Below are 14,883 nucleotides of genomic sequence, written 5' to 3'. Positions count from 1 at the left end.
GTGCAAAGAGGCATAGGGCGTGTTTCCTATAGAAAAGTTAAATAGCTAATAGCACAGATTAGAAAGATGTCTGTGAGGTAGAGAACGTTTCCAAATCCTGTTAACATAGAATTGTGGGAAAGTATCAAAATCGTTGTCTAGTTGTGCTTACTTACTGCACTTTTTTTTAAGTTTCTTACTGTTTTGCCTGGTGTGACCATGGGAAGTTTTAGAGCAAATGGAGCCTCTGCAGAGCTAGATGAATCTGCACATGTAGATGGATCTAGATTGAGATTGTTGGTACCCATGAAAGTAATTTCTGGGAATTAACTAGGACTTGTAAAGACTTGTATTTGGATGAATAATTGAGGTTTATTAAAATTAACTGCAAGGGTGCCATTTGGGAAAACTTCAGGCTAACCTCTCTGATTCAGAAACCCAAAGTATTAATCTTCCTCCACTTTTTCATGCAACCAAACCCTAAGCTGGTACACTGGCCTTTGCCCTATGAAGATAAGGCTGTTTTCAAAATGGACATTGGTATCTGCAGACTACAGGAGCCAGTGCTGCTCTTTGGGGGACAGGATGGGAAGGAAGTGGGTTATCAGGTTTTCTGACTGAGAATGTATGATGACAGCAGTTAACATGAGCTCCATCATCCTCCTATTATTTACAATGAAAATGATGCATGGAGTAATGACATAGGTGCTCTGTGGCATCGTGACAGCTGAGAGTTTCTATTTGGTTGAAATATTAATACTGAGGGATATGGGGTCTCCTTCCTAATACCAAGTGTATTGCTTTTGAAAAGATTATTAATTTTGAAGTAATTATAGGCAGAGAAATTTTCAAAAATAGTACTTAGGATCCTGAGTTCCCGTCACCGGTTTTCTTGGGGAAAGACTTACACTACCCTCTTGCAGTTGCTCATAGCGGGATATCAGGCCAGCTCTATCTGCCAAAGATGGGTTTCAAGTCAGCTTCTCTTTTTTGTAGACCCTTCAGTTTTGACCTCTGTATTTGATACAATTTTTCAATCATTCAATTAGTATGAAGAGTTTCCAGCCATAGGATGAGATTTCTATTCATACGAAATCTCCTGTTAAATTCCCTGAATAGCGTGTTTTGGGATGGTAAGTCTGTTCTAAGGATGTGCTTTGAGTGTGAGGCAGAATCTCACATTTAGTGTAGAATTCAGTGAGGGGGGAACTGAGTACTGTGAGCCAGGGTGGCACCAGGCTTGGGGGCACTGAGCCTCTGCATCTGCTGGGCCTGCCATCTTGTGGGCTCAGTGCCATCCTGACTTCATCATTGTTTGGTCCTATTTAATATATAAAGATTAATTCACAAATTTGACTAAAGTGTGGGGTGGAAGAGGAGCAAAGCATTCATATCTATATAAAATCTAATCCTTTGAAGAGTTGAATTGTATCTGAAAACAAAATAGGAGAATTACAAGATAGGTGGGATTCTGCGATTTTGAATTCTTTAGATCCCAGTATATGTCCTGAGGTTATTTTTCAAGTTTTCATTTGGTTATGGTTCATTTCTTCCATCAGTGTCAAGCCGGCCGATTTTGGGGGCGGGGGCTGAGCTCAGCAGAGTGTTAGAGTGGCACTCTACAAATCAGAGGCAGGGTCACTGTGCTTAGTGTTCACAAATTTTGGGTGTTGGAACCCCCTGTGGTCACTTTGTAAAACACATTGGATAAGATGAACCATTTAACTTCAGCAAGCCTCTGTTTCCTCATCTATAAATTAGGAATTAAGTAATAGCTTCCCTTCCCTACTTTGCAGGATTTAAATGCCACTCAGATGTGATCTGTGTATCTATGAAAAAGTGGCCTATTTTTCTCCTCAGCTATTCTAGACATCATTCTCTTGAGGAAGTTTCCTGCCTTCTCAGTGGACTTTTATTTTCCCTCAAAGGGAGTAGGGTTGCCTGCCACCGGGAGAGGCTCAAATACAGAATGCACCTCTTCGTTGTGACTCACCCCCTGCTCAGTTGCTCTCCTTTCAGAGGGCTTCTTTGTAATCTGCCAAGCAGTGTTACATGTAGGGGGAAAATTAGGGATGAATAAATAGCTTAAAAGAAGGTAAAATCACTGTCACGCATTCTTTGGGATTTTCTTTCTTTGGGGAAGAATATTGCCCTCTCATGAGGACTGATGGACATGTTTTCCTAAGAACAAATTCAGTTAGTCACAAATAAGCAGTTTGTGTATGCTGAGATGTCTACAGCCTGAGCACTCAGGTGTCTCTGCATTTTGGAAACTGAAGGATGAAGGAAGGGAGTGTGCTCTTAACATGTTCTTCTTTCCCTAAGGCTCCAGCCTCATTGGTACCTCAGGAGCCTGTGGGAATGGATGTCAAAATAGCACCTGATTCTTAAAAAGCCTTCCAGGCTCCTGCTATTCTATAGACCAATTTGTGTCTCCTCAGAGGTGGCCCTTGGTTCCCTACCTGTCTGTGTACTGTTCCCATTCTGCAAAGAGATAGATACAAAAAGCAAGAGAAAGCATTAGAAATGTATATCTTGCTGTGGCAGTTTTATGATGTTTTATTGGGAAGTGCTGGCAGTGACAGATTGGCACGGTGGCCTTGGGAGGATGAGTTTTTCACATGAGGAGTCTGAGAAGCATCACTGTGGACATTGTTGGGTTTGTCAAAGCTAATTGGGGCCCGTGTAACTTAAATGACTAGCCACCATGAGTAAAAGATGGAAATCTGAAGTGTGTGGCATTAGTTAAAAATCAACGAAGAGGGACTATATCAACACTTTGCTTTTTATTGGAGGAAACCATAATTCCTTAAATTGGCCTTCAGTCTCATTGAGTAATAAACAATACCAGTTTCTGCTTGTATTTTCATAGTTATTCTCCATAGGGAATCCAGGCCGTTGTTTCACAGTGATTTTGAAATAAGTTGTTAACTTTTATTTTTAGGCTAGCTTTATATCAATCTTTTTGTCTGTAAACAGTGCTGGGCTTCTTTAGGAATGGTCATTTCCCACTGCCCCCTAAAGGCCTCCTTTGTTTTTGCAAGTTCAGCGCTGCCTTCATTTTTTTTTTCTCTAGCTCAGCCCATTTCTGAAACTTTTTTTATTCATCTACAAGTCCTGTTCTAGAACAAATGTTACATGTTTCATCCCTCCTCTCCACAGCCCCTCCATGCAGTGAGGATTATGTGGGAATTAAGATAGAGTAGAACAGATGCTGTCATCACACAGAACTCTTAAATCTAGGAGGGAAGGCAGGTGTGTGTTGTTAGCCTTCTGAGTTTGGGGTTTCATTCACAGAGAAACTGTATGTTATTGTACTGCTTTAGGTTATTTAGTAATTTGGAACTCATACTACCATTTTCTCAGAGAGCTGGGTTTTAGCAGCTAGGTTGAGGTTGTGTAGAATAGTTCGTCCACGCTTGCCGGTGCTTTCAGGGCTGTTTCCTAGCGCATAGGCTCTGACTGTCAACCTGTTTTCTTGCAGACACGAGTTGGCGCTCCGAGGCAACCTTTCAGTTCACTGTCGAGCGCTTCAGCAGACTGAGTGAGTCGGTCCTTAGCCCTCCGTGTTTTGTGCGAAATCTACCATGGAAGATTATGGTGATGCCACGCTTTTATCCAGACAGACCACACCAAAAAAGCGTAGGATTCTTTCTCCAGTGCAATGCTGAATCTGATTCCACGTAAGACAGTTTAAATGATGCAATTACAAATCCACAGATAGGATAATACATTGGAAGCCAAATTTGATCAGCCTTTTTGTATTTTGAAAATTTTTTTGGAATTTTCTTTCTGCTTGTACATAGCCCTTTGATTTTAAATAAGACTCCATACATTTCCCTCTTTGTCCAAAATAGAAAACTTACATATTTTTTCTTGCAAATAAAAAACTAAAGTTAATATGAACATGGAATCAGGGACCAGTAGACTAGCTGACTATTGGTTCACCAGGCTTAATTGTTATTGACCACTAACTTTGCCAGGAGAAATTTATAGTTAAGGAAAATTCTTAAGGCTAACTATCTACTCGTGTGTCAACCAGTTCTGACAGGTTATTCAGATAATTAAAAATAAAACATGTGAGGGTTTTACAATATTAGTCTGTCTTATTTTAGGAAAAACATTTTTATTCCTGTAATTTATACAATAAGGTATATTATAAAGTGTCCTTACAAATTAAGAAATGTCTTCATGGTCCCTCTTTTCAGATGAAGCCAAAGGTGTGTTTGAGTCTTCTCTTTAATTAAAAATTGTCCACTTTTCCACATTTAACAGAACCTCAAGCTGACAATTTTTGGAGGGATTCCAGACCACTTTTGCCACCACGCCACTTCCCTGAAAAACATCTGCCCACTCTCCCTGCTATCTGCAGACTTTGGCCCTTTGGTGCTCTCAGGGAAGGTTGTTCCCTAGAGGACACAACCTTCGGGCTCTAGCTATTCTGTCAAAACTCCAGGAAGTAAAACTCATTTTATGTTTTTTACTGGAAGTATTAAGAAGTGCCAAGCCCATTTTTAGTGCACTCAGGGTTGTATGTAGGTTAAGATTTTCTTTCCGTATGGTCAAATTATGGTCTGATCTGATGAGTATGGGGCTAGATTTTAATATCCGCAACCTGAACAGTAGTTTGGAAACAGAGAGTGGTTCACATCCAGCATAAGGAGCCTGAGCAAGTGGAAGTGCTGACGAGCTGGCACTGCTCTTTTTGGTGTTTCAGTGAGTTTGCAGCATTGTGAACCTTTCGGTGGACTTTTAAAGTGGCATAGCTTTTGGTTTTTAAACATTGATCCAGAGGCCCTTAGTGATCTGCCCCAAACGTGACGGACTGCATCTACAGTCCTGTCACTTGTGGTTGTGATTCAGCACCATGCTCAGAGTTTGTCAGGGGACCCCTGCCCAGAGGCCTGTGTCAGAGATACTCTTGAGAACGTGACAGTACCTGTAAGCTACCAAGGGCAGGAGTGATGCTGACAAGTGACACCTTTATTAGTAGAACCTAGAGCTTCAAGTATGCTCATTTCAAACATAGCATCATTCTTCATTTCCTATTCTTTAAAATGCTATCTGTACAATTATAATCTGACCCCAAAACTGTAGTCTCTTATAAAATTTCAACACTTATTTGAAAGATAGAAATAAAAAACCTTTAACTTTTGAAAAATTAATAAATGAATAAGGCCACGAGTTAATCAGTAGGTAAGGGCACCCTCAACTCTCCTTAGTCTTTTCTCCTCAATGGTAAATATGCTTACCAACCACTCATGCTGCCTACACAAAAACAAGATAAATATGGGAATTTTTGTGTGCTGTGTTTTTAAAAATATATATAAGCAACAATGAAATACATCACCTAAGGCTTAGATTATTTTCTTTAAACAGGTCATGGTCTTGTCATGCACAAGCAGTGCTGAAGATTACAAATTACAGAGATGAGGAGAAGTCATTCAGTCGTCGTATTAGTCATTTATTCTTCCATAAAGAAAATGATTGGGGATTTTCCAATTTTATGGCCTGGAGTGTAAGTAACAGTGAATTTAGACTGAGTAATAATCTGAGCATTATTGTATTCCCCTAAATCTTTCATTATTCATAGCCTTCTATTTACTTATTTATTTATTCATTTATTATTGATTTTGGAGAGAAAGAGAACAGGGGAGAGTCATCAGTTTGTTGTTATATGTATGTTTGTACATTCATTGGTTGATTTTTGTATAAACCCTGCCTAGATATTGACCATGCAACCTTGTTATATTGGAATGACTCTCTAAGCCCCTGAGCTACTCCCTGCCAGGGCACCTTCATTCATTTTAGAATCAAAGTGTTTGTTTAATAAGTTGGGCAGCTATCTGTGTTTGTTTGGTTTTTTTTTCCTACCTAAGCTTTTATCAGCCAGCAGGACTAAAGTCTCAACATTTTGTCAAACACTGTAAGCTAGTCAATAGCATTCCTGATAGGTACACTTCCTTTAAAAGCAATAATACCAGTTGGGATCTTTCCATAAGTCAGACATAGTGCAGGGTGGTTTCATGAAGCTTCATGAATTCTCAAGTCAGTTCATTTTGGCTGTTTTGGCAGAGGTGGAAACGTGCTTAGGAATGTCCTGCTTATTCTCCTACCATGGGTTCTGTGGAACCTCCCCTGCCCTGCTGTGATGAGCATGCCCTCATCCCTCATTTTCCATGCTATGGCCTTGCACCCCCAGTACCTCTGGGATGCCTCCTCTTGTTCAGAGAACACTGTTCACAACAAACCAAAATGCTGCAAAAATAGAAGCATGATTTGGGTGTTTGAAAAAGTGGTATTTTAATTTATTAAAGTACATGACACTAGGGTAATTGTGACTTTGGAATGAAGTGAGCATTCGTATGATCTTATATAAGTTGGATATGCTTATTTTTCTTTTTAGGAAGTGACTGATCCTGAGAAAGGATTTATAGATGAGGACAAAGTGACTTTTGAAGTCTTTGTGCAGGCGGATGCTCCCCATGGAGTTGCGTAAGTTTTTGCTTATTTGTGTGCTATGACGAGACGTATTTTGTGCTGTAATGAGAGCAATACTTGCACATGATCAGAAATGCATGATTCCACAGAGCAGCACCCCTCTGTGCTTGCCCCTTGGTACACATGGAACATACAGGCATGTATGCCAGCTTCACATTCACTGCTTCGTTTAGCGGATTTATTGAACCAGATTCTGTACGCAGACCCTGCTGCGCACTACTAATATAATCATGTGGTCAACAAGACCAGACAGCCATGGGTTTCTGTTCACCAAGAAGGTACAGGCTGGTCCGGCAAAGGAGCAAGACCAGTACATGAATAACTGCAGCAGGAGGTACTCTGTTTTTATGTTAAAGAGGTCGGGGATGTGCATGTGTGCTGGTGGCCCTGCTGAGTGGGTGAGGTGTAGTGAGTGGGGCACTGTAGAGCTTAGTGGAGGGCCTGCAAGGAGATGCTTCTACTTCTGTCATTCAGTCCAGGAAGTTCTGTGTGCAAGAAGTTTGGCCTCACAGAATGTATTGGGTGATTGGTTGATAATGTGGGGCAGTGAATTGAGGGTAGGGAGAAGGACATGCATAAAGACACCAGCAAGAAGATTTGGAGTTGGGCACAATATGAGGGAAGTTGAAGAGTGGATCTGAGATGGTAAACTGGGAGCAGGTTATAGAAGAATACCAGACTTTGAAGGCCCAGAGTGAAACCGAAACATTGTATCTAGGAAGAAGTTGAGTGGCAGGTCCCAGTCTCTTACTTGCCATACTTTATTTCCACTTGGACTTACTCTTGGGTGAGAGTGCGTTGGTTGACCCTGATGGAAGGGTGCAGGGAGCAGTGGGGTGGCCATGAAGGAACTATTAGACTAGATCCTGGCTAAAGTGGCCTGGGCAAGGCACTGGAATTTTTTTTTTTTAATGCTAATAACATTTATTAGTTGATGTTAATTGAACTGATACCAGAGGAATCCGACCTTCTTGAGTAGCCTTTTCCATTCATGCACTTATCTTGTATTGAAAGACCTAATGAAGGGGGCTGATTAAAATTGTGGGGGTTTCACCTTTTCATTTAAAGCCTTTTCCTTAATGTCTCTTGAGTTATAAAAGTAGATTGAGTTTTCAGTGTTATCAATCAAAAAGAGATTTATTGGGTCAGCCACACTTGTCAAAATTTAGGCAATGATTATCTCCTAAATCTTTATGATTATACTTGTTCAAATATTCATTTTTATCTCAGGGTTCTTGCGTTTTCTTGACAATTTAAAAATGAGTTTTTTAAAAATTATTTTTTAGTGTATTTTTCCCATTACTATTTATTAAGAAATAATTTTAACACGTGAATTTTAACTGGGACCTTTTGACACACCTGAGTGTGTTTGCAAGGCCATGGATTAACCTCTGGAATCAGAGTACTGTTGACTTTGACCTCACAGAAGGATTGGTCACACTCATTGGAGATCATGTTTGTTTATGTCTTTGCATTATAGAAGACTAATGAGAAAAGGTTGTAGATGTTTGAAAGTCTGCATTAAAACTTGCCAGTATACATGCTTGTCTTTCCATGTGTGTATGACAAGAGAAAATAGGGGTCCCACCTATTTCCATTTCTTGCTGAGTACATGTGACCTAGTATGAATGTAATAGGACTACACTGGGGGTCAGTTTGCTACAAGTTTGTAGACTGTAAGCTGTATCTGTGAGTGCTGATCTTGGTAAGTGATGGCCATGCTGCTCTCAGCAGTGTTTTCAGCTGCTTCTTGAACGCTGGGGTTGAATTAGCACTGGTCCATGCACTCGGGTGGGCAGAATCAATGACCATTAAAGGGAGCCCCGTGATATGAACTCCTGGCCATAGTGTCCTTAGTGCCATGGGCCTGTTGATGAGTTATTAACTTGGAGGGGTGCTGAGCCTTCATTCCTGTGTCAGGATGGTGGGAAATAGCAGTGAAATGTCAGCCACCAGGCTGACATCTGGTTGAATCGCTCCACACACGTGGCAGAAGCAAGGATGTGTCCTGTGCGGTTTTCCCTCAACCTGAAACTGATCTTGTAGGTGGGATTCAAAGAAGCACACGGGCTATGTCGGTCTGAAGAATCAGGGAGCGACTTGTTACATGAACAGCCTGCTGCAGACTTTATTTTTCACAAATCAACTACGAAAGGTAAATGGATGGTATTTCTCTCCTCAGCCTCCCACCCACCCTTTTCTCTCAAGTATTAAGGGACAAGCAAAGTCCTCTTGCCAAACTTTGCCTTGTCTTCTCTTACACAGTGCTGTCTCCAGAGAGGCCCCCTATGTCATGCTTGCTCATATCTTTAGTCCTCAGTGTTTGGACACTTAAAGCTAACCAGGGTGGTCAAAAGTTAACTACTGCTAATGATCCTAACTTTGAGCTAGAAGTAATATGTGTATTTTTTCAATATGAAAGCCATTGACAGCACTTGAAAAAGTTTTATATGAAAAATTGATCAGTCGGAGAACTAGCTGCAAAATGTAGTTTTCACATATTATGGACAAAGTGTATTTATTTTTGAAAAATATTTTATTTTTTAGACAGAGGGGAAGGGAGGGAGAAGGAAAGGGAGAGAAACATCAGTGTGTGGTTGCCTCTCAAGCACCACTGCTGGAGACATGGCCCACAACCCAGGCATGTGCCCTGACTGGGAATGGAACCAGCAACCTTTTGATATACAGGCTGGCACTCAGTCCACTGAGCCACACCAGCCAGGGTGAAAAAAAATGTATTTTTGTAAGACTACTTAAACCAGAGCAGACTTGCCTAGATTGTAATGCAGATGAGACAGCCATTTGTACTTTAGGAAAGTCATGTGAGCAGCATGGAGCAGTGCAGGCAACACAGACTCCTGGTTGTGGGGCAGCACTGGCTGGTCTGCTGCTTTCCTTTCATGTTTGCGCTGTTCTTCAGTTGAGTTACTGTGGTAGGCTAGATCCCGGGAATAGCTGAATGTGGGTCGTGTCAGTAGCATTTGTTTCATTAAATCTTCTGTTTATAAGTAATGTTGTTTTAAAATGTTGCTTTGAGAAGTCTCAGATGAAAGATGTTGTCTTTGGATGGTGAGCTATAGAAAATTATATTTTTGCCACGTTGTGTTTTCTAGATTGATTGTAAAGACTTTTATGATATCAAATTAAAAAAGAAAACTTCCTGACCTATGTAGGGGATAATTAAAAACCTTAGTTAAACTAACATAGCAATTGTGATATAAGAAGTGATACTTTTACATCAAATTCCATTTTTATTTCTTAATCCTTTTAGGCCGTTTACATGATGCCAACAGAGGGTGATGACTCATCCAAAAGTGTCCCTTTAGCATTACAGAGAGTGTTCTATGAACTACAGCACAGTGATAAGCCCGTAGGGACAAAGAAGCTAACAAAATCATTCGGGTATGTATTGGAAATCTGCCTTTCCCTCTGCTGCTCCTTTAAATATTAATTAGGTGACAGAACAGTTGTAATCACTGTGTAGGCGTTTAAATATGTCAGAGTGTATTTAGCCTTGTATTTTATCTGACCACTTTGGAAATAGTGCGTGCTTTATAATTTTCTTTGAGAAATACATACTACTTAAAGCTTTACTTGGTAAGCTTTACCTTTCAAGTTACACAACACACAAAGTTTTTAACAAATGTATTGTGGGAGCCCAAAATGAACCCTGGAATTATCTTCTGGAGAGTGGTCCCCTTGTAGTATATGCTTCCCCCAGTAGTTGAGTATTCTAGGAACCCATGTATATCCATGTACCAGCTGGACTTGTTGTGAGAGGTTGTATTCAATGTCAGAGAATTTTTGTTGAACACTATGTCAACACACTTCCCAATTTCATGAGGGGGGATTTATGAGTGCTCCTGTCAATACAATGCTGACAGTTCAGCAGTTTTTGACTAAAAACACCATGAACCCCCATGCTACACCCTCCCTATTCACCTGATGTTGCCCCAAGTGACGTTTTTTGTTTTTTGTTTTTTGTTTCCACGGATGAAAAAAGTCCACAGAGGGAAGTGTTTTAAGTATGCAGAAGGGTGAAAAAAAGTAGGAGGAGCACTAAAAGGCATCAAAACTGACATGCTCAAAAACTGTTTTGAGCAGTGGAAACATGTCAATAGGTGTATTGCATCAAATGGAGAGTACTTTGAAGGCAACTGAAGTTAAATCATGTAGGAATAAATACACAATTTTTAAAAATTCCGGTTTTGTTTGGTTACCACTCATGTATTGATTTGCAAAAACAGCCTCCCTTTGCAGTAAGTTGTGTAGAACAAGATAATGTTGTTAACATTTGGGTGTCCTGATAAAACTCTGTTTATTTTTGAATAATAACCCCCCCCCCCAAATAATCTTCTAGGAAAAGCAATTTAAGAACAATGGCTGTTTGTGGAGTGTAATTTTTGGATCTAAGTTACTAGTTATAGTACACTTATTGAAATTTGGATGTTTTGATGTATAAAAATGTTCACTTTGTCTTTCCAAGGTGGGAAACTTTAGATAGCTTCATGCAACATGATGTTCAAGAGCTATGCCGAGTGGTAAGTTTTCAGCTATAATTATATATTACTGACATTGAATATTTTGAAGCAGTGTCAGAAGTTGTTATCAAGTAGAACCTCAGGCATACTTTCACATCACCATAATTTAGATAAGCCCACGTTTGTTCGGGCTCAAAACTATGCTAGAAGAAAAACAGCAGCAGTTATATAGTTTAAAAACCAGAAAGAATGAAAAAATTATTTGAGAGGGAAGTTTGAGGGGAAACTTGAATTTAAATATTGTAGTAGGATAATGTGTTAATTGGAATATCTACTTGAGTTGCTATTGGCTGGAGTAGCTCTTCTGACTCCAGTGCTTCAGTTTGCGAGAGTGACTTCTGTTATCACCCTGCAGCATCCAGACCCCTTCTTTGCACAGAAGTTCTGGTTGAGGCAGACCTCTGTGTGAGTGATTCTCCCAAAACCAGCTTTAGTCACTAGCAAATTTCCATTCTTTCAGTTGTGATGAAAGATGCACAAACATACACACAACATGAAATGGCTATTCAAGGTGATTGGCTAGGCAAGGTGTGTTTTCTTTTTTGCAGCACTAGCTGGATTGAATCCAGTTCATTAAATATCCATGGACAAACCAGTCAATCCTGTTGACAGGCTCAACCTCATTAATCTCTTGGTGTGGACCAATACGAGTTAAGTTTAGTGCTCAATTTACATGCTTTTCCACAGAGGTAAAATGAATATAAAAAATGCTTCTAAAGGCACTACAGATTACTAATTCATTCCGGAGGCTGTTTAGAGGGTTAATCTCAACTGTTGCATGTAGATATTTTTGTAACCATCCAACCAAGACAGAAGATTTTGTATGTTTTGGATAATTGCATGCTGAAGGTCATACTATTTATAGTCTTAGAATGTCTTGGACCATTGCAATTTCCTAGTCATATTGCAAATTACTGTATATTGATAAGGCATAACATCCTCTTAAAGCCCAAACTTTCTCTTCCAGCTGCTTGATAATGTGGAAAATAAGATGAAAGGCACATGTGTAGAAGGCACCATACCTAAATTATTCAGAGGCAAAATGGTGGTACGTGATTATCACTTTAAAAGGATAATTTTAAAAGATTTTGAAATGTGTACATTTTGCTGATTAATAATACTTGTGCCGTCTTTCCCTCATTTGCAGTCCTATATCCAGTGTAAAGAGGTGGACTATCGATCTGATAGAAGAGAAGATTATTATGATATCCAGCTGAGCATAAAAGGAAAGAAAAACAGTAAGTTCTGTGCACACAGTGGCCTGTTGATCTTCTGATCATTTCTGTTGCGACTTAATGCTTTACTCACACAAATGCTTTTGATTAAACTTGAGCAGAGAGAGAAAACTGCCAAATGATGAGTGTACAGCTCACAGAGTGGAGAGCCAGGTCGAGAAACAGAACTTTGCTGGCACACCCATCCCTGCCTCGGTCCTTCCAAGTCACTACCTCCTCTTCAGAGGAGACGACTGTTTGGGTTTCTAATGTCCCGTTATAGGTTATATTTACCTATATAGGTTATATTTACCTATATATAACCTATATAGGTATTTTCCACATACCTATGTGGAAAATATTTACGTAGGGATATAGTGTCTTCCTCATTTACTTTGCTCAGCATTATGTCTGTGGAATTGCACCTGTGTTTTGAGTAACAATAATTTGGTCATTTTTATTGATTATAGTATTTCACTTTGGGGATATACTGTAAGAGTTTTGGGATCAGCTTTTCTTGAGAGATACATGGACTGTTTTCAGTGTGAGCCTGTAGGTATGAGCCCCTTGTCTGCCTTGTTTTTTTCTCTTTCTGGTGCACATATATTTGCATTGATGGTGAGTGGGATTGCTGGCTTACAGGGGACACACATGTTCAACCTAATAGATAAAGCCAGCCAGTTTCCCTCAGTGGCTTATCAGCTTCACACAGCCCTCCTGCCCAGCAGTGTGTGAAAGCTGTCAGTGATCAGACTGGACTTTTTAGTGGGAGTATGGTGCTATCTTGGTTTTAACTTACACTTCCCTGATCATGAGGTAGTCACCTTTTCATGTGCTTATTGGCAGTTTGGGTACTGTCTGACCATAGTGGAATACGGTTAATAATAACTTAATGTCCTTGTCTACAAATTCTGTCACCTCGGTGACTTCTGGGTCTGCTTCTGTTGAGTCACCTTTGTCTTTACCACGAGCTGTATTTTCCATCTCGTTGTATGTCTGGTAATGTGTTATTGGATGCCAGCCATTGTGATTGTGTTCTTGTTGGGTGTTGAAAGGTTAAGCCATTCTTAACCTTTGTTCTGGAGCACAGTTAAGTTACTTGGCAGTGATTTGTATTCTTCAAGGCTTGCTTTGTAAGGTTTGTGCGGGAGTTGATAACAGTTTGTGGGAGCACAACCATTCTTAGTTGAGAGCTAATTTGTCCCCATAACTGAGGCAACGGCTTTCTGAGTTTTGAGCCTGAAGTGCCTGACTTAGGAGGCTTTCCCACTATGGCGGGAGGGAACACAGGCTGGTGGAGTGCGGGGGCTGTTTCCCTGATCCTTGTGGTGCTTCTTTCTCCAGCCCCCAGATTCTTTCCTCACTGTACTGAATATTGTGATTAGCACTCTGGGAAGGCTCCAGGAGAACCCTCTGCAAGTCGCTGGAACTCGTTTCCTGTGCAGCTTTCTGTTCTTGGGCACCCTGTCCTACACATTGGAGCTGCCTTGGGCCCCTCATTCTCTCTGGGACATTCTGGGCCAGCCCTGTTTGGGCTTCTCTTTGCTGTGCTGTGGCCTGGAAAGTATGCAGTTGCCGGGACACTTGACAGGCTCTCTCTGGGATCACCACTTTCACTGCCTATGGTCCAGAGCATGAACGCTGTTGTTTTCCAGAGTCCAGTGTTTCACTTGTGCAGTGCAGGAGAATAGGCCAGTTCCTGTTGTCCTGTCACCACCACAGCAGGAGTTCTTCCTGTGCTCTGGACGCTAGTTCTGGGTGAAGTCGCTGACATCATCCCCCCAGACTGTGATCGTCCCGTGCTTACCTTTTCACTCTTTCAATGTTGCCATTTGTTTCACAGAATCTGATAATATTAGTGATCCCCAGTGTATCCGTCTTTGCTTTCTGTGTCCTAAGAACCCCTGCCCTGAAATCATAAAATACTCCCTTACTTGTTATTTTTTAATCTTCTCTATTTATTTACTGCCTGTTAGCATTTGTAAGACCTTTAGGAAACCCTCGCAGTCTCCTTAAAGTTTACACCTTGGTTGGATTGGTGAAAGTGTTAAGGGCACATTTAACTGGTCTGTGTTGGAGGCTGAGAATTACCGCTCAAGGCCAGTTACTGACATTCCCTTCCCTGGTGTTCCTAAATGTACTTGAGTTGGCTTTATTATAATGGAAGCTTTACTGATAACTTCAGCTGACTTTTCTCTTTCTCTCTTTAAAGTATTTGAATCATTCGTGGATTATGTGGCAGTAGAACAACTAGACGGTGACAACAAATATGACGCCGGGGAGCATGGCTTGCAGGTAATCGGGGAATTTTGTGCCAGTGTCTTGGTGTAGCTTTTCACTTCCACCTGAATTTTTTTGCTTACCTGTGAACTAACAATGTCCTCATGTCTTTCCCTATTGTGCTGGTATGTAGATCTCAAAAGGATTTTATTTCTTAGTGTGGACATGTTATTTTAGAGAACTCTGAGTGTGTCACTGGTATGTGAGAATGGGAAGGGGCTAAGGAAGGTGTTAGCAGGAAATGGAAGTAGAGCTTGTTCGTCAGGCATAGAACTGTCACCAACACACTGAAGCTCAGTCCCTGTGTTTGAAGACTTTTTTTCCATTTCATGGATTATTCTGTTTGTCCCCTTACTGGTGTCAGTGCC

At 40.7% G+C, this 14,883-nt stretch overlaps 1 protein-coding gene across 2 annotated transcripts in view; it reads left to right on the top strand.

The window, feature by feature from the left end:
- USP7 (ubiquitin specific peptidase 7) overlaps positions 1-14,883 on the top strand; it is a 65,149-nt gene that overhangs the window by 31,760 nt on the left and 18,506 nt on the right. For both annotated transcript variants that reach the window (XM_045833741.1, XM_045833743.1), the window contains exons 3-11: positions 3,464-3,662; positions 5,359-5,497; positions 6,386-6,474; positions 8,527-8,635; positions 9,752-9,882; positions 10,967-11,021; positions 11,989-12,069; positions 12,169-12,259; positions 14,448-14,530. In XM_045833741.1, the coding sequence (XP_045689697.1) occupies positions 3,464-3,662; positions 5,359-5,497; positions 6,386-6,474; positions 8,527-8,635; positions 9,752-9,882; positions 10,967-11,021; positions 11,989-12,069; positions 12,169-12,259; positions 14,448-14,530 (977 nt within the window). The remainder of the gene's footprint in view (positions 1-3,463; positions 3,663-5,358; positions 5,498-6,385; positions 6,475-8,526; positions 8,636-9,751; positions 9,883-10,966; positions 11,022-11,988; positions 12,070-12,168; positions 12,260-14,447; positions 14,531-14,883) is intronic.

The sequence above is a fragment of the Phyllostomus hastatus genome, unplaced genomic scaffold, assembly GCF_019186645.2.
Source record: "Phyllostomus hastatus isolate PE091 unplaced genomic scaffold, TTU_PhHast_1.1 phas_contig_173, whole genome shotgun sequence".
Lineage (NCBI taxonomy): Eukaryota > Metazoa > Chordata > Mammalia > Chiroptera > Phyllostomidae > Phyllostomus > Phyllostomus hastatus.
This window is presented reverse-complemented; position numbering and strand designations above follow the sequence as displayed.